General features: G+C 33.4%; 2 protein-coding genes and 2 pseudogenes across 4 annotated transcripts in view; 1 reads left to right on the top strand and 3 right to left on the bottom strand.

Annotated features, from left to right (window-relative positions):
- LOC148606815 (protein rogdi-like) overlaps positions 1–7,494 on the top strand; it is a 37,620-nt gene extending 30,126 nt beyond the window's left edge. For all 3 annotated transcript variants that reach the window (XM_088545788.1, XM_088545786.1, XM_088545785.1), the window contains one exon: positions 312–7,494. In XM_088545788.1, coding sequence (XP_088401914.1) covers positions 312–347 — 36 coding nt within the window. In that variant the 3' untranslated portion in view covers positions 348–7,494. The remainder of the gene's footprint in view (positions 1–311) is intronic.
- Positions 7,495–11,356: 3,862 nt separating this feature from the next.
- On the bottom strand, positions 11,357–17,774 carry LOC148606814 (mitochondrial import inner membrane translocase subunit Tim22-like). Its single transcript, XM_088545789.1, has 4 exons — positions 17,519–17,774; positions 13,870–14,054; positions 13,515–13,587; positions 11,357–12,531 (listed from the first exon to the last, which is right to left on the bottom strand). Exons 1-4 carry the CDS (start codon positions 17,760–17,762, stop codon positions 12,449–12,451), a joined length of 585 nt encoding a protein of 194 aa, XP_088401915.1. The 5' UTR covers positions 17,763–17,774; the 3' UTR covers positions 11,357–12,448.
- A 5,173-nt stretch (positions 17,775–22,947) lies between these two features.
- Positions 22,948–23,911, bottom strand: LOC148606813 (uncharacterized; annotated as a pseudogene).
- Positions 23,912–24,122: 211 nt separating this feature from the next.
- On the bottom strand, positions 24,123–25,627 carry LOC148606812 (uncharacterized; annotated as a pseudogene).
- Between the last annotated feature and the right edge of the window lie 457 nt (positions 25,628–26,084).

Here is a 26,084-nt window from a genome sequence, read left to right as displayed (position 1 = left end):
TGTTAAGATCTTATTTACCCTACCAGTCAAGCAGAGATTTATACAACACCACACACTACACTAAAACAAGGAGTTTTCAATATTATACATATGAATTGTGGTTTTGAAATATAGCTTACTTGTTCCAAAAGCATTTCATTCATTTTGAAGTTCAGTTTTGGTAGATTTTTAGTGATACATGAATCTTTTTATGTTTGGGAGGTTTGAGAAACTACTTACATTTTCAAAAGTTTTCTCTATGATTTGTAAATAGAAAGCATTTAATTTGGGCTAAAATAATAGCAGTAGCTTTTAAATTCTTGTCTTTACAGATCTCAGTGCTGCAACAGTATGAAGATATATCCTGACATTACAAGATCAATAACTGTTGGTTACAGAGGATGATTAACACAAGGGAGATAACTGTAATATATTAACTGTGATGAATGAACTTGCCTTAATATTGTGATACTTCAGATTATTGTATAAAGCTATGTACAGACTGGTCATTTTGTACATTCTACATGTATTCAATTAATTGACCAACTGATTGACTGTGAATGGAGTGGTGAATTGGTACATTCCCCAGAGTGTGTAAAATTAACTTTCCAATTGATTGACTATGAATGGACAGCCGAACAGAAAAGTACCTCCGCGACCCCGAATTCCTTTGATCCAATCTGCACTGAATAATGGGAAGATAACTTGGATTGGGGGCGCTTTAAATACCGCACGAAATTTTTCAGTTTTGTATGCCTCAGAAAATCATTTAAAGTATTAATTATTAAATAACTTAAACGGTTATTTCAAGTACAATTTATGAAAAGAATGGTTGATGTTTGTTTACATCTATTTTTGGAGTGAATTCATTGGACCAATGAGCGATGAGATCGAAATAAAATCACTCTCTCGGAAAAAGAGATTTCCCTTGTTTACTTTATTACCCAATGGAAAAGCTGACAGAATTGCATTTAACACATCATAATTAAAGATAGAGGGGTGTTTTCTGTAGATTGTCCAATGATCTTTGATCATCTAAGGGGATTAACTGTTTCAAAGTCGGGATCACCGTTTGTTTGCAAACTTTTGAGACCACCAAAATGAATGGCATGTGCACGTCGCTGTCAGTGACAAAATCAAGTGCTATCCAGCCAAAATACTTGTTGATATGCACAATAAATGGTAAAATTGGGACCCAAGTATGTTTATTCAGGTTAGTTATGCCACCCTAATATATCTTGTGCATTATCTTTGATGGGATTAGTCATGAAATGGTTCAAGCGAAGTATTTTCACTCAATATATTAAAGGTAGCAAGGATTTTTATTATCTAAAAAAAATCACTGGGGAAAGAAAAATGAACACTTCGTCTTGTAATAATTACTACAATTTTTTAAGTCTATTTATTTATAACATGTTAGTTCACCAATTCTTTATGTCTAAATTTTTTTAAATTTTAATAGACAGCAAAATTTATACTTACCAAGTTTTGAAAATATATCAAATCTATCAAAGTGAACCCTAACATTATTTCAGCAACAAATCAGTAGAACTATAGATTCATCATACTTACTTTTTAGATAAATATTATTTCAAATACATGCACAGTACGTGTATTTTCCAATATTGTTTTATTATGTTATGGCAATGATTGAAATCTTAGACACATGGAATGGTATAATGATAGTCTGAAGCAAGGGAGGGTGTTCTATTTTTTCCTCCAAGTACTTGTAGCCATAGACATTTAATACTTACTACTGACAGATCTTTTCCTGATAACTTGTTGCCAGACAAAATTAATATGGAATATATTTAAATTTTTCTGTGTTCTAAATTGTGGAAACTCAATGAATTTGACAACCATACCAGTATTTCATCCAGTTTTGTACTGCTAGTGGGTAAAGCTACCATGAAAATAGCAACGATATCTTTTTTATTTTAGTTTGTATGAGAACAAACCTACATGTAAGTAGAACCCATTACAGTCCCATAGGTACCAAATTGATTTCATGGCAGTGAATTTGAAATAAAAAATGTATTCCTACATGTTTCTGTTTATAAATGTATTTAAAATTATAGTATATATTTTTTTGTGTAATATAAAGAGGTGAGGCGTCAAAACGCAACAAGTACTTGTTATTTCCGAATTTTACTGACACTTCTGAACACAGTTGCCTCCCCTGTCAAGAACGAAATTTTAAATAAGCTGACAGAATTGCATTTAACACCACTTCGCAAGTAAAAACATTCACTGCAGCTCAGAAATATATCGATCCTTCATTGTGTAAAATATCTAAGTGTTTCAAGATCTAGAAATTGAGATATCTTTATTTTTATTCCGCTAGGCGGCGAATTTTTGACAAGGAGTTGGTCTGGAAAAAGCTGACAGAATCTCTTCTTTGAGATATTTTGGCTTTTATTGCTATATTTTAATGATAAAATGAACAAGGATGCGCAGCATATCGGTTAATTTTGCCGATGTAATCGATGAGGCTCTAACAAGTCGATTTTTCAGTGCAAGTTTTGGCAGTGAAATATATCGGCATTCTGGTGTCATGTGTCACGTGACTTTAGCAGATTGATGTCGCCATTTTATTGACTTTGCATTTCGGCTGGGAATGGTCAATTAGTACATTCCACTGGATGTGTACAAAAACAGATTACTATTGTCTATAATAGCTGATTTTGGACCTTTGTTCTAAGTTTGGTTGTGCCATCACTTTTTTCATAATCTTTTATAACTAAACTTGGAAGAAGTGGTGCTTAAAAGAACTATACATGTAACCCACTTTTGTCCATTTGATTGTATAGAGAAGTATTGATCATAATCAGCCATTATTTTTTGCAGTTGAAATTATTCTTGTTCTGAAGATGATTGTTGTTACCATTTAATGCAAACAAAAAATAGGGTAGATATGTATCTTTAAGTGTAAGTTTTTCAAAGAATCAAACAAAATAGGAAAAATCAGAAACGTGCATGTCAAAACCACACTGATCTGGCAATACAATTTCAATCATGAAATGCTTTCTCTGTTTGAAAAGACTATTATATGAGCTCTGCATTACTGGATTTGCTCAGTTTTTCAATAGAATAGTAGAAAAATGAGGTTTTTGAAAGAGTTATCTGCCCTTGAAATGTTCATTTTCAGTGCAATTCAATGAAATTATAACTTTCCAACTTGATATGGAAAATTTTGTCTTTTTTCCTTGATTCTGATTGTGCACATATAGTCAAATGTTGGTTTTTTATACCAAAATTGTTCTACCCACTGCCTGATTCGTACAGAGAATAAAACTTATTAAAAATTATTCAGCCAGCACTCCACAGTATTGTAGAACTGCCTAATTTTGGTCTTTTTATCTGGTGCTTTGTAATATTTATCACTAGTTTAAGATATTGTCAAGCATCTGTAAATCTATATATCTAGAAATAGCTCAAGCCAAGGCCTTCAGGATGCAGTAAATATTTTCTGGAAATAAAATTACCCACAGCAAATAGGGTTACCATAGAAACCATGCAAAAATATGCGAAAATTTGCAAAAAAAGTTCATAAAATCAGTTTTAAAAATATCAAATTTCCCGCAAAATATCTTAAATTTTTATTTCATCCCCTGAAACTGTTCAAACTTTTCCCTTCGAAAACCCCTTCCTCATATGGGCATCGCCAGTTAGATTTTGAGCTATTTCACTTTGTAATCCACTTATTAAATTTAGCATGGTAAAAAATTGACTTACTTTCACTTTCACAATGGAGTCACATTGTCATTGAGAAAAAGCCCCTTCAACATTGAAAATATATAGAGCATTGCAAAATACTTTTAAAAGTCCCCTACTTTCAGAAAATGTTTTATCAACAATAGATTCTTCATTTTAATCACTATAGCAACCACCGGTTTCCATTTATGTCATTTTTCATCTCAAGCCAAAAGTGCAAAACTAAACTTAACTGTGGAGTGCTGGCTCAAGGTACGACCAGATCTGAGATTCAGACTCCTGATGAACTTGTACAGTCAATCCTATCTAGAATAACCCCCTAAGAGCAATATTATGATCACCTTATACGGGAGGTTTTTATACAGGTTATTTTTTCAAAGAATACACTGCTGAGATATTTCTATCTCATTCTATTAAGAGAACAGATACAGATGGTTGTTAACCATGTTAACACTGGTTTGACTCAAATTTCCATCTGTTGTTGTTTTAACAGTTTTTACTGTACTTACTGTCATCAATGGTTCTGATTTTTTTTCTATACTTTTACTAGATATCATCTTCGTGTTTAGCAGGACTTGGACATTTTCCACTACATGGTCCATCTGTCTGTCGCTCAATCCAATATTTTTGCAGTTATCTCTGCTCATAGTGGATGGATTTATTGAAAATGTGTTGGGGTATATGTTGTAAGAATATTTTTTTGGGTTGGAACTTTACTATTTTATATGATTGCAAAAAAAAAATCACAGTAGAATATCTTGTATGGAACTGTTGTTGTCACCACTGTAGCTGTTGTCCTTTGACATTTGGTTTTTCGTGCAAAAACTTGATTATTAGTTGATTGGTATTGATTTTGGGGGTCATGGCCCCAACTATATTGGAATTGGGCACCTAAAAGTTTCCAAAACAAGCATTGCAGTGAGTTTAACTATATAACGCCATTAAAAGGTTAAGAATGTTTATGATATTATTTCACAGTATTATATACCACAATAGTCAAACTGTTATTGATTTTGGGGTTAAGACTTGAACATTTTAGAAATTGAGGACCTGAAACATGCATGATCCTGAAGTGCAGACAATAACTTGACTATTAGTGAATGGATCTCTTTAAAATTATATAACAAGGTCCAATACCAACAAAGGAAGGCTTGGATATTTTTTGGGGGGTTATGCCTTGAATCTTTTAAGGGTTTTGATCCATTAGGATAATAATACCTTAAATCACCGATTTATGCCTGGAACTTCCCTGTTTCACTACACAAAAATATAGTCCAAATGTAGGTCCTTTTATATCATTCAATACATCATTTTTAAACTGAAAAATGTTTCTGGGAATTATTCAGCTCAAATATATTCTATTATTTCTGCAAATAAATTAATTTCTGGTTATCAATGAACTGAAGATTTTAGGGACACCTCTTTGGCCTTGAAAGGTTTTTAAGAACAAATTTTCATTTAGGGTATACAGTTTTTGCAGTAATTTGCTAAGCATATTTCATTTACTTCAATTATCAGTCAAAATCTCCATTAAATCATTAATATTTTATGATCAATAAACAGAAAGTGAAGAGCTGTGATTTTAAGTAAGTAAAATGTGTTGGAAATTTAAAACTGATCAAAAGTGTCTAGTTTTGAAAACCTTATATTGATCAAGGAAATGTTTTTCTCCAGCCGAAATTGGTTCCATATAAGTATAATTACAGCGTAAGATGATTCTCTGTTGAAAAAGTTTTGAAATGGATTGCAAACTAATTTTTGGACTTGCTTTAAAAATTGTGAAAAATGTAACAAAGTCTGTAAATGTGTGTGAGTTGAATACTGTTTAACTATTGATTACAGTTTGTACTTCAGATATCAGTAGTAATGATTGACATTCAGTTTATACATATTATAAAAACAGTTCTGAATAATATGGGAATTGCAAATGTATAATTATACTTTACATCATGTAATCATTGAAATTTTGTTCATGCTACAATTTTCACAAGAATAAAAAAAACTGCAGTGCTAACAGCACTTTGATAGGAATAAGGGACCTGAAACAAGTATTTTCCTTATGTCTAGTCATTGACGTGGGTAAAGTGAGTGGATCTCATATAAATTTTGCTACAAGGTGCAATACCACAAAAGGAAAACAAAAACTGGGTAAAAAATAAGGGGTCAGAAACAAGGTTTTTTTCCCTGACTTCTGAATTATAATTTGAGTAAAAGGGAATAAGTCACTTTGACATTGTATCACAAGGAGTCAAACCCTTCAAAGAGGGTTGCGATTGATTTTGCAGGTTTCAACTAAAACCATTCAGAAATGAAGGGCCAAAAAGTGACCACCTCCATTCTTATCATGTGTCAAATATCTAATCATATCCAAGAATCAAACTCGTATCAGGTTTGAATGGTGAAGCCATACTTATCCCCTACTGTTCTGGGTTTAACCTCTGCCATGATATGAAGCTGCACCCTGCTTCCACTGTATGGAATGATAGAGAAAATTTTCATTCCCCAAAATCTCTGCTCCTACAGGATGGATCGATTTCAAATTTGGTGTGTGGCTTTTTATAGATTAGGTATATATTTGAAGCAATTTTTTTGGTTGCTGTCCAATAACAATTTTCTATACAAGTGGGGATATACCTAGCACCACAACACATATAACTTCATGTTGACCATAGCTTGACTTTTATTGAAATACAAATTTTTCAAATTGATCTGTCTGTAAAGTAGAAAATGAACAGTTGTCTTCAGTAGTATTTTTTTTTTAGATATAACTGTTTGATGACAGTGATGCTGCATTGTAGAAAAAAACTTTTATCAATATTAGCAAAGTTTTGATTTTCTTTAATCCTCTCTTAATATGAATTGAATTTTCAGAGATATGTTAATATATTAGTGTGACTAAAAGTTTATATTTCTCTTTATTTCTTTTGAAGAATAGTGCAGATTAGACCCATAGACAAAAATTAATGTCAGTGTTTTTCATTTTTTGTAAAATAAAAAATATTTTCTATTTTATACACATGAAGCTAGAATTAGAAATACATATAACATCAAAGACAGTAGAAATGTGTATTTTATCAAACAGATCTTTCTTTAATAATTTACAATATTAGTAGAAATAGATGTACGAGGCAGTTGGGGAGTACATACAACTCATACTTGGTACAAAACATGAATGTTACAGCGAATTATTTAGTTGACATAAGGGAGTTGGTCTTTGATTTATTGAATGACTGTTTCTTGATGAAATGAGTAGTAAACTGGACAATTAATAAGGAAATTTTAACTTTCTATCATTTTATGTTTTTTTTTAAGTTTGATACTCTATCAGTTGTACACTTAAGTACCAAAGGAAGTTCATATGGTGACTATCATTGCCATATAATCTAGTGAAATGGAATTATATTCCTTGAAGTTAACTATTACTCGCTGTAACTTCATTGACATTCCATCAAACATATCAAGTTGAACTCAAGAGCATGCATCTGATGTATAGTGATCTATGGAAATTTTACATTGAGATTTTATATTGATACTGTCACCCTGAAATGTGTTTTTATTTTACACTGATATATTCTTTTCCAATAGATACCTTCATGTTCTCTGTCATATTTGTAATGTTTGAAGCAGTAATGCATTAAATATTGAAGTAACACTTACCAGTGCAAATGTGAATTGTTTTAAGGAATTTACTGCCAGTTGTAAGATGTGATTTAAAGAGTGGCCTCCTAAAATTGATTTCAATGGATTATTTTGTACATGTATTGTTAATTTATGCAATAAACAAGTTTTATAACAGAACAACATGTGTATTTTCTATAGTTCTAAGGTTCAGGATAAAATCCAATCGATGTAAGTGAAATAATGAGCGTGGAAAACGAAATCATAGTATACTAGAGTTTGAAGTTATAATAAATTCACTGATAGGGTAAAACTTCAGGTCATTGTAAAATTAAATACCCTAAAGAAGTAATGTCCATTTTACAAATGGCAAAGTCAAGGTAAACTAAAAACCTCCGAAATGGTCGTGACTAGGTACAGGCATTTCCAGTGCAAAGAGTGGGTTAAACAAAGGGTTTGTTTGGGAGGGAGGGGGGCGCTTATCCTCCCGCATCTATTGCTGTTATTACATCTATGATCCTATGTATAAATATATATCAACCGAAAGAAGGGATACACTGATAAGTTGTTTTTATCCTTTTTTTGCATATTTGATATGTAGCTTTAAATAGCAACACACTTCATCACCAAACTTTCTGACTTATTGTTTACTTGTATAACATTAACAACTTATCCCATCCTTAATATTGGTTAAGCCTATACATATTTACAGTTTATATGGCGTCATAAAATTCCCTTCCTGGAAAAATCAACATGTGAAGAATTAGCAAATTCTTATTTTGAATAAAGGTGTGAAGATTCCTAGTGTAAAGAGCACTTACAAAGGTAAAGAGCATAAATATGCTGTTTGTGTATTCTACAATAATATATGAAATAAAATCACAGGTTCTACAATAATAACAAAAGGAATTTGACTCAAATTGTGCCTTTTTATGTGGTCATTTCCACAATAAGCTTTGTGTCTAAAAGACAAAACATTACAAGAAAACTTGACCACTTATACCTGTCAGAATATTATGTTATTCAAAAAAGAAAGACGGTACTCATTTGAGTCTTTGTCAGAGTGGTTAAAGGTCGTGAGATTTTGAAACGAATGAAAGTTTTAAGTAGGTCAATGAGTGCCAAGGCTACATCAATTTTCAAAAACTCCGATTTAACAAAAACATTGTCTACTATATATGACAGGTATGTTGTCGTATCAGCAGACAAAGCCCAAAACAACATTGTTTTTGTCTGCAAAACGTTCTACATCCAATGTTTATTATCAGAGGTAGACGTAGAAAATAACAGCAGTGATAAGTCCTTGTTACTCCCGTATTGGTATTAATTCAATGTGGATCCTGAAAAATTCGAAAGATCTTTTGGAGACAATCAGTTCAAGACTATTATCTGAATATAATAGCATTAAAACCTATGATTTTTCAACACTGTATACTTCTATTCCCCATACTCAGTTAAAATCCGGACTTAAAAAAATTATACATCGTTGTTTTTCCAAAAAAGATGGTACACCTAGATACAAATATATAGTTCTTGGTAGAGATTTCTCATACTTTGTAAGAAATAATTCCAAATCATCTTCCAAATATACAGAGGAAGATGTTTACAAAATGCTGGAATTTTTAATCGACAACATATTTGTCCAGTGTGGTGGACGTGTTTTTCAACAAACTGTCAGCATTCCAATGGGAACAAATTGTGCTCCTTCACTTGCTGATCTATTCCTTCACTCTTATGAGGCTGACTTTATGGCTGATCTGATCAGAAAGAAAGAATATCATTTGGCTAGATTCTTCAATCTCAGTTTCCGCTATATAGATGACGTATTATCTTTAAACAATCCTAATTTCGGGGATTTGATATGCCAGAGCTTGCTGAAACTACGCAGACTTTTTGTATCGCGCTAGAACTCTAATAAATAGGCTTCTGGAACAGGGTTATGTTACTACAAAATTGAAGTCATCACTACAGAGGTTTTATGGTCGTCATCATGAACTCGTGGATCGTTATGGTGTATCCATCTGCACAATGAAAACTGATTTATTCAACGGTCATGGTTTTCCTTTCCTCGTTTGTCTACCCCGGACTTGACTTTTTATGAGCAACTCGGCGGGTATTTCTAGAAAAGCAGAGGACGCTTACCCTAACGGTGCACCTGGTCCATGCTCCCAGTTTTTAGTGGAGTCCGAATTGCACATTTGCTTTTGTTACTTCGTATGTATGATTTTAGTTACTTTATGTTCTTTATTGTGTGTGTCTGTTTTCCATGTCTGGTCTTTGTCCCTGGATTGCATTCTTTTGGTTACCGCTATAACCTTGGTTCCCTTGATTACTCTTTCCTAGATACGAATATGTAGTTCTTGGTAGAGATTCCTCATACTTTGTAAAAAAATAATTCCAAATCATCTTCCAAATATACCAAAGTCGTTTTCAAAATGATAGATTTTTTTATCCACAACATATTTGCCCAGTATGGTGGATGCATTTTTCAACAAATAGTCGGCATTCCAGTAGGAACAAATTGTGCTCCTCTGTTTGCTGACCTATTCCTCCATTCTTATGAGATTACTTTTTAGATGATCTGATCCAAACTAAGGAACATCGTTTAGCTAGATCTTTCAATCTCAGTTTCTGCTATATACATGACGTATTATCGTTAAGCAATCCTAGTTTAGGGGATTTGATACATCGCATCTACCAAAAAGAACTTGAGATAAAGGATACTACAGACACTGTGATGTCACCCTTGTATCTTGACCTACACTTAGAGATCAATTGTAAAGGAAAAATATTGACAAAACTATACGACAAACGTGATGACTTTTCATTCAGACATGTCAACTTTCCTTTCATCCATGGCAACATCCCTTCAACACTTGTGTATGGATTGTTCATATCACAACTCATATATTATGCCAGAGCTTGCCGAAACTACACAGACTTTTTGTATCGCAATAGAATTCTAACAAATAGGCTTTCCAACAGGATTATGTTGCTACAAGATTCAAGTCATCACTACAGAGGTTTTATGGTCGTCACCATGAACTTGTCGATCATTACGGTGTATTTATCTGCGCCATGAAAACTGATTTGTTCAACATGTCATAGTTGTTCCTTTCCTCTTTCGTCTACCATGGACTTGACTTTTTCATGAGCAACTCAGCGGGTGTTTCTAGAAAAGCGGATGACGCTTACCCTACTGGTGCACCTGGTCCATGTTCCCAGTTTTTAGTGGAGTCCGAGTTGCTCATTTGCTTTTGTTACTTTTCATGTATGATTTTAGATACTTATGTTCTTTGTTGTGTATGTCTGTATTCCATGTCTGGTCTTTGTCCCTGGATTACATTCTTTTGATTACTGCTATAACCTTGGTTCCCTTGATTACTCTTCCAAAAGGTGTGGGACAACAACCTTCCTATGAACAATGTATTAAATTTTTAAAAAAGATTGTATAAGTTTTACTCAGGTCAAATAAAATAAAGTTAACAGATGCCAACAACAATGATGCTAACAACGTCTGATACCATTACACAACTAAAAATTGTTTGTGGTCATATAAAAAGCAAAATCTTACCCAGGGGTGTAAGAGATCAAACACAGAGATCAAAACAAGACTCATGCCTGGATCTTTGTCACTGTCATATATTTTTCAGTACATAAATGTCTTCAATATGTATAAACACTAAACCAGTTGACAGTACTACAGTGTTGAAAGTTTCCAAAAGTAATGTATTAATGATTAAATATACTGCTGAAAAAAAATGGCTTTTTGAGTTACAGATACTGTCCATAACATTAAGTAACAAGGAGTGGCTAGGCTTGACATGCTAAAATGTAGGAAAAAATAATCAAATATGGTCATATCAACAATATGTATATAAACAATGTGTGAATTCTGAATAATATTTTTTGAGCTACAGATTACACACAGCAGGTACCATCCTAAGCATCAAGGACATACCGGTGGAGTCAAGCAGTAATTAGACCTGCTCTAACCGTTAGTGACACTGGTTATAAGAAAGGAAATTCAAAAATTTAAAAAACGTGATGATTATCTGTTTAATCAATGTTTTATCAATTTTTCAATACCAGGTAAAATTTTCAATCACAAAATATAATACATGTATAACAAATTACAACAAATTCTAAAGGGCCTAAAATGCCCTACTACAGCAAACATAATGCTCAACTTGGCCAAATTTTTATTTATATCTTCTTCAAAAGTTGCTGAACAGAAATTCTTGACAACATGGGCATCTTAATACAGTGATCTCACTAAACAATAGAAAAAATTTCATGAAAACCCAGAGAGTGATATACAAAGAGTTGTTATGTCTGATGGTAAGTGAGGTGAGAATATATACATGTATACAGGTGTTTAAATTAGTGTGGATCCAATGTCTGGAACCTTCAATTTCTAACCAAGGACCTTTGAAATATGATTGTCCTAGGTCCTGGACCTTCAAACCATTTCTTAGACACTTTATTGAGGACTTTTGGCTTTCCACAGGTGGACCTTCGATTTGAAAATAGAAAAAAATCTTGGACTTTCATCACTTAAAACTAAATTTGAACTGTATATTTCACAACACTTGTGGAAACCTATAAATGTAAATTTGTACATCTCATATAGTGATTAAACAATACATCAAGTTTCATGAAAAATCCAGGGAGTAATAATGAAAAAGATTGGGACAACATCATATCAGAAAGACAGACACATTGAAACATATATACCACCAAATTTATTTTTGCAGAGGGTAGAAAAAATGGCCATACAAAATACAGATAATTTGTTACAAATATCCCTCTCACAATTTTTTCACTCCATAAAATATTCCAAATAAATTATAAATTCATCATTATAACAAATGAATTCTTTCAAACATAAAAACATAAAATAAAGTGTTTATTTTAAAAACTCCACCATGCTGTACTTTGCTAAACCACTTTAGTCAATGAAGGAAGTATTTTTCCCATTAGCATATTACATACTTTAATGATAGAAATCATGTCAGTAACTAATCCTCAATACTTGATGGTATTCTGGTGTTACCATTCAACTGTCAACCAATAACTTTTCATAATCGTATAACAAACATATGCCACTATGGGTCTATGACAGATAACACCAGTACTATGAATGTCTCATGTAATAGTCAATAGCTGTAGAAAACACAGCAAACCCAGCTGCTCCTAGTACACCTGCCTTCAGCCCAGCTGTAAATACAGCAATACAATCAAATATACATATAAGTATTTATCAGTCAGAAAAAAAATTTAAACTATTCTTCCATTCTTATAGATTCATCTATAAACAACTTTCCATGATTTTTTCAAGACAGTTAAACAAATGTTTTTTTGTAATTATTATTCACCTATGACTTTGTAGATGTTGTACTTTAACACAGTGGCTACCTACCTGAAAATTATTTTCAGTAGATAGGAATAACATTTTATAGGGCACTGCTGGCAGAGCAGAACTTGTCTACCCTTTTGGAACACCAGATGTCACTCAGTTTTTTGTGGGAGTTCATAATGAAAGTTGTACAGTATTTTAGTGCTGTCTTTTAATATGTTTGTATTTTATTCTGTCAGCTACATTGTGTATGTAGACTGTTTTCTGTTTTCATGTTTTGGTTATGTACACAGATTTTGATGTCTGAATTGTTCTTCTACTTTATACTTGGGTTATTTGTCAATTTAATACATTGTATAATATAGTTATTATAATGAGACAGTTTTAATGTGTGTTTGTAATAAAATGAAATTTTGTAATGTCTAGTGATATGTCCAACCCACTACAAACAACAAACGTTGTGTCTCATTGCCATCCATAATGAAACTGATTCTCAAACTTTTGCAAAACAGAATAATACATACAACAAATTGTACTTGTTTTCATTTTTCATGTGTTAACATTTACTGTAGATTAGTAAAAGTAGAATTTCTGTGAGCAGGTGCACAAAGAGAACACCCCCTCACTTCAAATGGACTCAAATGTAAAACCTTTATTTGGATTTATCTCCCTTTGGAGTCATCCAACACTATGATATTCAACCTTCTAATAAAATAACATCATAATTCATTGAGGGGTTTAGGAGGAGTCACTTAATACATTGTAATATCACTTTACATATAACATTAAGGATCTTTTAATTAAAAATAAATCATAAAATATCAAGGACACCTTGAATTCTTACCTCTCAGACCTAGCACACCACCAACAATCCCACCAGATATTGTACCATTAATCAATTCTGTCTTACCTCTATACTGAAATCATAAACCTTTTTTTAATAATGGAAAACCATACAATGTAAGTTCATTCTTTTAACTATCATAAACACTCAGTTGTACAAGGATCTTGTATTTAACTGTACAAATTACATGTAAATGCATTGAACAAGTAAATTTTGATATCAACATACATGTGTTTAGTGTGACATTGATTCCTATCATACTAGTTTCTGGAAATACTATCAAATTCTCATCACTGCATCACTACTTTAACATGTAAAAGTTAAATTCGACAATAGTGTATGGAACAGTACTCACAGATTCTAAACAACATTCTGTTCCTGCAAACAAGGCCCCAACTAAAGCAAAATTCTTGCCGTAAGACATGGCCCTGGTCTTCATTTCTCTAAGGACCATCCTTGTGGTTGGTGTCTCTGTTGTCATTGTTGACATTGGATCAATTCCTGCTGTAAACAGTCCAAAGGCTCCACCAAGAGCAAAACCTGAATCATCAAATGTACAGTAGTTAGTATATTAAGTTTCAACATAAGTACTCTCCCACTGTCAAAGTGAAATTGCCCACTGGACCACCTAATTTTTTATATTACATTTCTTACTGTTTAACATACTATAAGGACAAGTAAACATCTCCCCGGGCCAGTTCAATTATGACAAAACTTACCTGCTTGACCAGTATAAAAAATGTCCTTTTTCTACCCCTGTTTAAATATTGAATCTTACTCTACAAGCAGTTAATTATTATATTTCAAGTTTGTATGCCAAGATGTTTTAATACCATAATTTCCTATATGTAATATCTGAGGTTCTCCAGCTCTTGAAATAGTGTCTTACAGTCTATGTACAACTAAAACAGTATTGTCTGATTCATTGCCAGTAGATTGAAAAGAAAAAAAAATAGTTCAAGTTTAAAAATACAACTTTGAACAGAAACAAAAGGCTCCAAGAAGCCTAAAATCGATCACCTGATTGAACTTGGCCTTTCAGGGACAATAAATAAGAAGTTGTCAAACAATCTTGACTCGAGAGGACTATGGTAGGACTTATCATAAGGATCATTTCACTATTTGAAAGTTTCTTTCAATCTACCATAGTTTTCAAGATATTGACTTAAACCTGTATAAAAAGAAGTCATTTCTTCCCCTTTCAAGGGCAATAACTCTTACATGGGGTCATCTGACAACTTTTATCAGGAAAACTTTTGTAGGCCTTATAATAAGGATCATTTCAGCAGTTAAAAGAATTAGCTAAACCCACGGTTTTGGATATATATGCGAAAAACTACTGTCGGCCCCTTATGGCCTATTCTTAGTAACAGCGGCCATGTTTTTAAACGGATCAAAAATCCTCACATCAGTTCTATGCAAGATATCTCAAGGCTATTGATACTATGTTTGGTTCCAATTGGTCAAGTAGTGTCAGAGAAGAAGATTTTTGAAAGAAATAATATTAAAAATAGCAAAAAAAACTTCAAAAAAGGGCAATAACTCCAACAAGGCTTAATGGATCAAAATCAAAATTTGACCACAGATACATGTAGATTTCATCATGCTGAACACTTTCACTCCATCAGAATTAAGATAAACCTAATGATTCTGGAGTTAAATGCAAAAAACTATGGTCTGAGCCCTATGTTCTATTTTTAGTAATGGTGGCCATGTTTTTTAACGGATGAAATATCCCCACATCAGTTCTACGCATGATACCCCAAGGAACTTTCATAACAAGTTTGGTTCCAATTGGTCAAGTAGTGTCAGAGAAGAAGATTTTTGAAAGAAATAACATTTAAAATAGCAAAAAAGTGCCAAAAAAAGGACAATAACTTCAACAAGGCTTGATGGATTATAACCAAAATTTGACCACAGATAGATCTCATCTAGTATGGTCTAAACCCTATGTTCTGATTTTAGTAACAGTGGCCAGGTTTTTCAACTTATCAAAAATCCCCACATCTGTTTTATGCAGGATATCTCAAGGCCATTGATACCAAGTTTGGTTCCAATCGGTCAAGTAGTGTCAGAGAAGATTTTTTAATGTATAACTTTGAAATAGCAAAAAAAATCCCGAAAAGGGATTAAAACCAAAATTTAACGAGATCTATAGATTTCACCATGCTGAACACTTTTACCCCATGTCAGAATTTGGTTTAACCTTACAATTTTGGAGATATATGTGATAAACTACTGTCTGACCCCTATGTTCTATTTTTAGAAACGGCAGCCATGTTTTTCGACCGATCAAAAATCACCACATCAGGCATCAGTTTCACAAAAAGTCGTAAGTGTGAAATTGATTGTAAATTATGACGTCACAATGCTATTTTAGATTGTGTCGTCATTACTTATGATCAACTTTACACTTACGACTTTTTGTGAAATCAATGCCTGTTCTATACAGGATACCCCAAGAAACATTCATACCAAGTTTGGTTCCATTTGGTCAAGTAGTGTCAGAGGAGAACAGTTTTGAAAAATTGTTAAGAACAATGAAGGAAGACAACGATGGTATATTGAAAAACCTAAAGGGAAATTATGATAATACATGTCATAACCGTAGAGATCACATTGTTTTGCAGTGTTCACTATTAAACTAATCTGAACCGTAACACTGTTGCAGGCTACACCTGACTGATTACAATTGATCCCAAAAGAGATTATGCTACAATATAACCATAAACTGTTGACATACATGTATATAATTTTATAGCGAGCACAAAGTGAACTCAACAGCAACATGTGTGTACCAGGAATACATTGTACATTTGTTAGTCAGCAGAAACGGCACACAAAATAGAAGTTCTGTGGCAAAAAATCAGAAATTCATACTCATCTGGATCATTAAACAAAACTAGATAAGAATAAATTTTTATCATTGGAAATGTACGGCCATTTTCAATGCATTCTTTAATTCCTGCTTCATGAAATATTCATGGAAAAGTTTGGGAAAGGTTGCATGCACTGACAAGTGTTCTTAATTGTCTTTTCTTGCTACTTTAAAATAAACTAAAATATTGCCACCATCTGTTATCTTCTGGACTTTTTAAGTTGCTAATATTGTTAGCGACTTCTTGCACTCGTGATTTCAGTACTTAATATTTGCATATGATTTGCATAAATATGTAGTGAATGTATATGAAATGATCCGTTAGCTTTGAACATTATCCAGTCTCCAATTTAGTTACTGGGGCTTGTTACAAGACGATATAGGTCATATATCCAGATATTTATGAATACATTGCCAGTTGCTTAATCTGGTTCCTAAACTGGTTCTCTGGTCAATATCATAAGCGACCCAAAGATCACTACAACATACTTCTTTTATTTTAAAACATATCATGCACTTTTTTTGCTTGTATGAGAACGGGAAGTTTAAATTAAAAGATAAAATGATCGGTTAGCTTTGAATTTATGTAATATTACCCAGTTTCTGATTCAAACACAGGCATTTGTTACAATTGACTATGTAAAGTTAATACTTTATACATGTACATTTACATTGTATTATCAGGACCCCAATATCTATATACATGTATATAGCAATTGTCAGGTGTTTAATCTTGTTCTCGATGGTTGAAAACATTCGGGTCATCACATGTACGAAAGAGTACACAATCAAATCAAGGGAACCGAGATTTTAGCGGAAGTCACCTGATTTTAGAACATGTCACATTCATTCCATTTCGGATGTTGAAAGTAAGCCAAAAAATGACAGTGAATATGTGACAAGTAGCGACTGAAGACTTCAGTTTTCGATTGATTGATAAACAAAATGTAGCATATAACAGTCCTTTTCTTCAAAATTCAAAAAAGGATTCAACTTGCCCGTAACGAGAAAATTACACATTTCACTAGCCCAATCATTTTTTAATAGCCCAGGGCTTTGGGCTTCTATAGGCAATATATATACCTAATCATATTATAATAATTCAGAAAAATATCACGCAACTCACCTACAACACAGCTAGCAGCCGATCGAAATCCACAGCTCTCAAAAAATGCACCGATCATAACTTCTTCGCGTGACTTTGGCATTTGAGGAACAGTTCCAAATGGCATAAAGTAATTTCTGATTTTTCTTTTTTCACCAATAACATTGTCTACTATTAAACTGAAGTTCTTAACGTCTTCTGGTGTTAAATTTTGTATTTTCTTTTCTGGAGACGGAGAAGTGTCGTTCGCCATGGGCGCAGCCATGACAGCGATTGTAATATTAAGTTAGAAGTCGGAATGGCAATTCGCGTTTTCCGGAATTGGTCGAGATAATTATAATTATTTTCATTGTTTGAAAGCTGTAATTGCAGTTGTGTGCAATAATGCTCCTGAAAATGCTTCCCGATGTAATTTGCACATTGGTTACCGCGTATTGTTCGAATGGTGCGCCCAAAGATTATCTTTATTGTAATTCTTTTTGCACTACGTATACGACCCACAGTGACAATATATGGTATGTTTATTTATTCTTTCTTTTTATCTCAGATAAACATACCATTTTAATAGATGGTTTGCATGCAGGACATACATTGCTTCATAACATTTTTTTATCCAAAAATAAAGCTGCGAAAATCTTGCAATACTTATTCGTCAAAAGGGTCGTTACACCAGGGAGTGTTATATAAATTTCAGTCTTTGGTTACATGCATATATTGTTGTAATAATATGTATACTTATTATTAATATTATAGTATAAACTTTACTTATATCAGGAACATATATACGGATGTATGGCAAGCCAAAATGGACGAAAATGGGTGTTTTCTAATATTAAAAATGATTTTTAATATTACAAACTTGATTTCTAATGTCATAAAGCCCATTTTAGTATCAAAAATTCAATTGAATTTTTAATATTAAAAAACGATTTTTTAATTTTAGAAATTGATTTTCTAATATAAGAAAATGGTTTTGTTTTATTCAATTACGATCTTCTAATAGTATTAAACAATCATTGTGTTATAAATTCAATTTGTACTTTTTATAATATTACTAAATTAGGAATTTGAAATATTAGATAATATATTTTAATATTACAAAATGAATTTCTTATATTAAAAATACTTTCTAATATTAAATAATGATTTTGTAATATAAAAAAAATCTAATATTATAAAAGAGGCATAAAATGATTTTTTTTTTAAATATTACAGATTTGATTTCTTATATCACAAAGCCCTTTTTTAATATTATTTTTTTAATGACGTTGGTCATATGTTTCTCACTTTTTTACCACGACCTTTAAAGCACGTTGGTCATATATTTATCACATTTTTTACCATGGCCTCTGAAGCACTTCATATTACAGAACAACCATATTTTGATATCGCTACATAACGCATTAAAGTGAAAGCATGACGCAATTGTACTACTATATATATGAATTGAAAATGACATCGAAGAGATTTTTTTTTTTTTGCAAATAAAACAAAAATGGTTAATTTGGTGTATATAAAACTGCTTTTACTTTAAACTTTTAAACATGCTTTGCGAACTGTTTTATTTAATCTCACAGAAAATAAACACTGCCATTTAATCAAGAACCTTGGTTATTGTCTGCAAGAACATAAGAGAACTTTCTGACACGTAATTCGACTTATTGATAAAGCGAACAAAACTCTTGTTGGAGAAGGTTTACAGTGCAGATAAAGTAAAATAAATACAGAAATAGAGACACTGCATAAATCCCGAAATACAATTTGTCAAACCCATGTTTTGTCATGATTTTATGATTGAATAATAATCGGTCCCCTTATGTCTACGTCCCGATACGTCGAATAATGGCTAAAAACCACTAATTCCACTTCCCATAGGCTTCTATGCTAATTTCACAACATTCAATGGCTTCTCTGGACTTTACCTTAACTTTAACCTGCAGAGGACTACATATCAGCATGATTCTACATATGTCAGCTCACAATCCTCAGAATGGCATGTGGGGTTAGCAGACTTGCAGTGCAGTACTGGTCACCGGAAGTGAAGTGTCTATAAATAGCATGGGAAACCCCAGTGTTTTCACAAGATAGGGGTATATTTAGAAATCATTATGGAGATTAGGCTTCACATCACAAGAAGCAAAATGCACCTATAAAATGTACAGAAATGTTTTTCCTTTCAGAAACTGTTTAAATTTTTTTAATGAGATGAGAACTTTTTTCACAGCACTATGAGGAACAGGGGTAATTTCTGCGTTCCAAATGCTCATTGGTTGAATTGGTGGTCTGTAACCTAATGTCAAATGCGGCTGTTCTCTATTAGAACATATGGTAGTTCCCGCTACTGCTATCGTGGAATTACTAATACATGTTTTTAGGTCACAGGATCTACACTCATATGACATTATTTTTTTTTCTACTGTTCCATTGTCAATTTTATATACTACATGTTAGAATGACGCCATTCACTTTACAAAAGGTGCGGATAATTATCATTTATTACATATCTTGTAAACACCGGAATTGTACTCAGGATCACTCCTTGCGAAGAAAATATTCGAATACACGAACGCGACTTCGACGTGTTGAAACGTTATTAGATATCACGCTCATAGAGAATGACGATGCAGAATAAATACACGATTTAGAAAATTAATCTACAGTTTCTTTGTTGTTAATCATCATAAATAATTTATATCAATACACTTATAATGAAGTTGAAGAGCATTTCTGTTTTTGTATCAATCTCACTGCTGAATCGAGACAATGTTACAGGTTTTTCTTAAAATGTTCCGAGGATCTCTCAATATTTGTCCTTACATATATTTCTACCTTTTTAGTAACATCCTAAAATTATTACCTCTTTCAGGTGTTGACTAAAAAGGAAATGTATCGCCAATTGATCGAAAAGCGGTTGCTTTTCTAGTTGTACTTAATACTGAGTAGCTGACATTTTATTTTAATCACATTTCAGATAACTTAGTTATGTAGTCTGTCAATCAGCCCTTAATTTTAAGCCGTGCGGAATAAACTTTAAATGATTATGTTAATTTGATCAATTTTCATTATTAAAATACATTATCAAATTTTGAAATTTACATCATAGTTATAAGAACATGTCATCTCCTTTTTCTTTTATGCCTTATTTTAATTATCTGGTTGACATATGCAGCTATGTTTGTATCCAAATTTGAATGTTGCAGCACGTGAACCTTGGTAAGAGCAGCAACCGCAATCAAACTGACACAGAGCAAAAACTAAAACTAATATATATATAACAATACAGAAGCACACAATATTTTGTCACGGGACAAAACTACGCCTAAAAAGTCTCGTAAACGCAGATTTAAGAGAAAAGCCAATTTGAAACGAATTTCCACCATGACAATTGTCAACCTTTCATCTTTTGCTCTATCTGAAACTGAAACCAGGATTTATACGAAAGGTTTGAATTTCTGTCCCACCACTGACAATATAGATGAAGTTCAACTTGAAGATGACCTGGGTAAATTTGATAGATCCCTCAGGCTCAAAGAACATTTCGCTAACAAACATGGAGACCAGGATATGGACCCAGACAGTTCTGACTCCGACCATGAAGAAAGTGATATATACACTCGAAAATTCAAAAAGAAAAATCAATGGGCTCGTGAATCGAATAAATGTGGCACGCTAGAAAATGTCATTTACAAAATAAAATCACTTATCCAACAACTACATCCCATCTTTCTTCAACATTACGCCCGATGAGAAAAAAAAGCAATACAGTCGTTGAAAAACCGTGACGATATAGTTATTAAACCAGCAGACAAAGGCAGTGCCATAGTAGTTAAGGATAAAAATGACTTCATCTCAGAAGCAATGCGTCAACTTTCGGATGAAAGATTTTATAAAAAGCTACCCAGTGACCCTACTAAATCTTTTAGTGAAAAATCACTTCAGAACTGAACAAAATGTTCAAGGACGAAAGCATTACTGAAGAACAGTTCGAATACTTAAAATCAGAGGATCCAAGACCCGGACGTTTTTACCTTCTACCTAAAATTCACAAAAAAGATAACCCTGGACGGCCCATAGTTTCTGCAAATAGTCACCCAACCGGAATTCGTGGATTACTATCTCCGACCCCTTGTTCAAAAGCTCCCGTCATATTTAAAAGATACCACGGACTATCTGAGGGAAATTGAATCAATGAATCCTTTACCTCCCGAATCATTTCTGGTCTCCCTTGATGTCACTTCACTCTATACTAATATCCCACACGATGACGACATAGAAGCCTGCAGAGAAGCTTGGGAATCACGAGACATTTTGGACCCCCCTACTGACTGCCTAGTTAATTTACTCACTTAAGTTTTGAAGTGTAACAACTTCACTTTCGACGACACTACCTCCAAATCAATGGTACAGCTATGGGAACGAAAATGGCTCCTTCGTATGCTAACATCTACATGGGTAAATTAGAAAATAAAATAATCTCAACACCTTTATCGAAACCCCTCTCTTGGTTTCGATTCATCGATGATGTTGACATGAAATGGACTGAGTCGAAACAAAATTTAGACAATTTTATCACACATACCAACAATGTTCACCCATCAATCAAATTCACCTATGAAATTTCTGACACTAAAATCACATTTTTGGATACTACTACGTTCGTAAAACACGGGGAAATGTCCATGGATCTTCACAGCAAACCAAACGTGCTAACAACATCAGCCGTAAAAATCTCCTCGAGTACAAACCTCAGAAAAAGAACAAAAGGGTTCCTTTTGTGCTTACATACCATCCAGCCTTTGGGAAACTCTCGCAGTTACTGCATTCAAATTGAAAAGACATTCAAAAACATCCCAAGCTCCAAGCTCTTTCCCGGGGCCCCAGTCCTGGCATTCCGTATACCTAGGAGCATAGGAGATGCCCTAGTAAGAGCAGAGATTTTATCTCAGCCCAAACAAAATACAACGGGCCAGTGTGGACCATGTGGAGATAAAAGATGTAAGGCCTGTACCCAGATACTGCAAACCAAAATGTTTAAAAGCTACTGCACTGAAAGAAATTTGCCATTTTTTGCGACGTGACTTGCAAAACCGAAAATACCATATACCTTCTCCAGTGCCGATGTGGTATGCAGTACGTTGGCGAAACAGAACAACCTTTCAGCAGGCGTATGAATGGTCATCGCAGTGACTACAAATGCAAACCAGACCTTCCTCTAAGTCGCCATCTTTCATCCACCAGACACTCCCATATATATACATTTCTCCTGGTACCAAAAATTTCATCAAAGTAGACATAATCACCATGAACCAAACACTAACAGTACCATGAATACTAAAATGGGTTAGGGCAATAGTAAATAATTACGTAAGTAAACTGGATGGTCGCACGACAACGCCGACTGAACACAAAGAACGGGAATAAATATTAAAGTCAATTGAAGATTCAAAAGGCTAAAAAATTAAAGTAAAAATTAAGTAAATTCCTAAATTTTTTGAAACATCAATACGTTTAACCAAGTCATCTTTCACATAACCGTCCTTAAAGGATTCGGATTTCCAACGGCCATGACGCTTAAACATTCTGTCTGGAACGTTAAGACTGGCGGCGGATGTAGTCCCACCCGAGCGAAGGCTATGAAGTCCATAATTCTTTACATTCGGCACAAACTCAGAAAATGCATCTATAAAGAGTTCTCTCATACGTGTATAACTCAACGGTTTTGTTAGCGGAGCGAAAGACATGATTTCCTTTCATAGTAGTTAATTGCCTGAATAAGTACAGATGCGAGTCCAATGAAATACCGGACCATTGCAAATACAGTTCTAAATTCCTAACGGAACATAACGGAGTTAAAGTTCTACCAATAATTAACCACGTTCCATCCCGGTATATATCCGTTTTACTCTTTTCGATGAAAACTGAAATATGCGACGAGTAAATAACGATATCATTACATCTGATATTCAATAATTCTGAAACACACAAAAAAAGCAAAATCCATCAAACAGGCACATATAGTACGCTGTGAATAAACATTATTTACACAATATAACTTATTATACATTTTATGTAGCAACTCGGGAGTTATTGGCTCTTTTTTTCCCTGGAATGTGAACTTAATTTACGGTAAGCACCTTCCAACACATTTTGTACTATAAACGAATCAGCGATATGGCATTGACAATCGAATGCGCCCATTTCATACTGTAACGCTACATATAACGGTTTAGTTGGTGATATATCGGCATCAGAAATACCATTAGCTACAGCCCATTTCTTCCAGCTCTTAAAACCATAGTAACATTTTCTTGTCGTATTTTCAGCCTCGCTATCTATCAACAGTCCAGGAATAAGAGGTAAATAACTGACAAGTTTTTCCGGTATCTCCGGGATATCATTTCTGACAACCTGAAAAAAAACATATGTATAAACAAATTTTGTTTCAAATCACTACCACAGTAAATACGAATAATCATTTTTAGAAGATATCTACACAGCATATTAATTCAATACAATATAAATGTCCACAACATCTTAGCTAACTTCAAATAATTGTCCTTATAATGTAACCATCACCTACATGACCGGCCAATACCAGAAAATATAATGTAAGTGGAAAGAATTATCACCTAATATCCATTCTCAAAGCCAAAACCGAGAATGGCAAATCAATATTACCGAAAACCGATTTACTTCTCCTGCCAGATAGAAAATCAGATTTGTTAGTAAATCCCACCACCTGATCAATGAACCCGTCACCATAGGGACATAAAATGGCCAATAGTTTGCCGATCTCCATAACGGTACTATAACAGTACCATAAGCTTTATATTGCTGCATGTACTTAAAAACTTTCAATAAAATACATACCGGAGGTACAAACCAACCGTTTATTCCCTCCCAATTAATAGTAAAGGCGTCAACGTCCATGGAATATACATTCCAAAACTTTGAGTAAAAAACAGGTAATTTTGCGTTGTAATCACAAGCAAACCAGTCAATTTCGTGCGGACCCCAAATTGAATCCAAATGATTAAAAACATGGTCCGCTATAGCCCAGTCGTCATAATCAATAATACGACTAATATAATCTGCGACTTCGTTCTGAGAACGAGGAATCCATTCAAGTTGCAGAGTCATGTTATATTTTAAACACATATAAAAAATTCGTAATGCTATGTCCTGTAAATGACGTTTCATGCTTCCCTTTTGAATAATGGAAACCACGTTTGGATTGTCAGTCAACCATTTTATACGTGAATCTTTCAAAAAATCAACCAAGGAAAATAAAACCTTGTGAACAGCAGTTAATTCTTTCCTAGTAGAACTACGATTAACATCATCTGCATGCCGCATACCATGTGCAATGTTTTTTAGGATTTTCTAAAGTGTACCCTCCAAAATCAGTATCACTGGCGTGACTGTATACTATAGTGTGACAAGAATAGTCAGTCACAAATTTCTCAAAATTAACACATTTAATGTTATTTTTCCAAAAACGAAATTTATTCTAAACTCTGATCTGAAAGAGTAATAGCTGAATTCCAGGATGATGCTGATAAAACGTCAATACTAATATATTTAATCATAAGATATGCAATGTTTCCCACAACATAAGACATAGAAATAACTTGACCCACTAAGGAAGCTATTGTACTAACTCGTACTCGATTCAACCTGGCAAGGGTCTGTAACTACTATAGTATACTACAATTTGTCAAGTCGATCTCCCGGAATGCTAAGCAAGCCCTTTTTAGTATCTATGAAATAGTCTAAAAATGTAAGTGTTCGGACAGGGCGCCGCAAGGATTTTTCTACCTTGGGTACAAATCCACTGATGATTAGATCTTGTTAGACTTGAGAAGCGATTTTTGAACATACATCAAAATCTACATTAGTACCTAGCCCGTCGTCTAAATACATGAGTACCTGTTTACCTTCTCCTCTCCACTTCTTGATTAAAGGTCTCAACCCAAATGGTAAAACTAGAAATTTAAAATATTTAATCTTGTCACCATAATTACATGAAATCCCCAAATAATCTGTATTAGGCTCATAAATATCGACGTGATGATATGCTGTATGAATATCACATTTAAAACAATACGAATCTTGCTGAACAAACTGCATAACTACCCTAATATCCTCAAGCTTAACAGAAGTCTTCCACAAATGTACATTCGAATGACGGAGGTCTAAAATTAAACGCTTTTTACCGCTCTTCTGTACAGATACAGTTAATGGGTTTACAACTATAGGTATACTGGTACATTCCGCAATTAAACCACGGATCAACATATCACAAATTGCTTCAACTACAAAATCGCTGTGCGTGACAGCAGAACTATTGTAAATTTAAACGAACAGGAGGCGATGTAGTATAAAACGCAATTTGTAGCCGTTTAGTATAGTGTCAATTATAAAATCAGAACAGTCGATGTTGTGCAAAAAAATTAATGTGTTTTCTCAATCTGCCTTTAACAATAATATTAGATTGACCCTGTTCGTATTCATAATAGTCATCAGTTAAATGAACCGGGAATTGTTTATATTATTATCAACATCAATAAATGTAAACTCATCTTTG

The sequence above is a fragment of the Perna viridis genome, chromosome 9 (genome assembly GCF_037379345.1).
Source record: "Perna viridis isolate PV_CMFRI_1.1 ecotype Kerala chromosome 9, ASM3737934v1, whole genome shotgun sequence".
NCBI classification, from domain to species: domain Eukaryota; kingdom Metazoa; phylum Mollusca; class Bivalvia; order Mytilida; family Mytilidae; genus Perna; species Perna viridis.
This window is presented reverse-complemented; position numbering and strand designations above follow the sequence as displayed.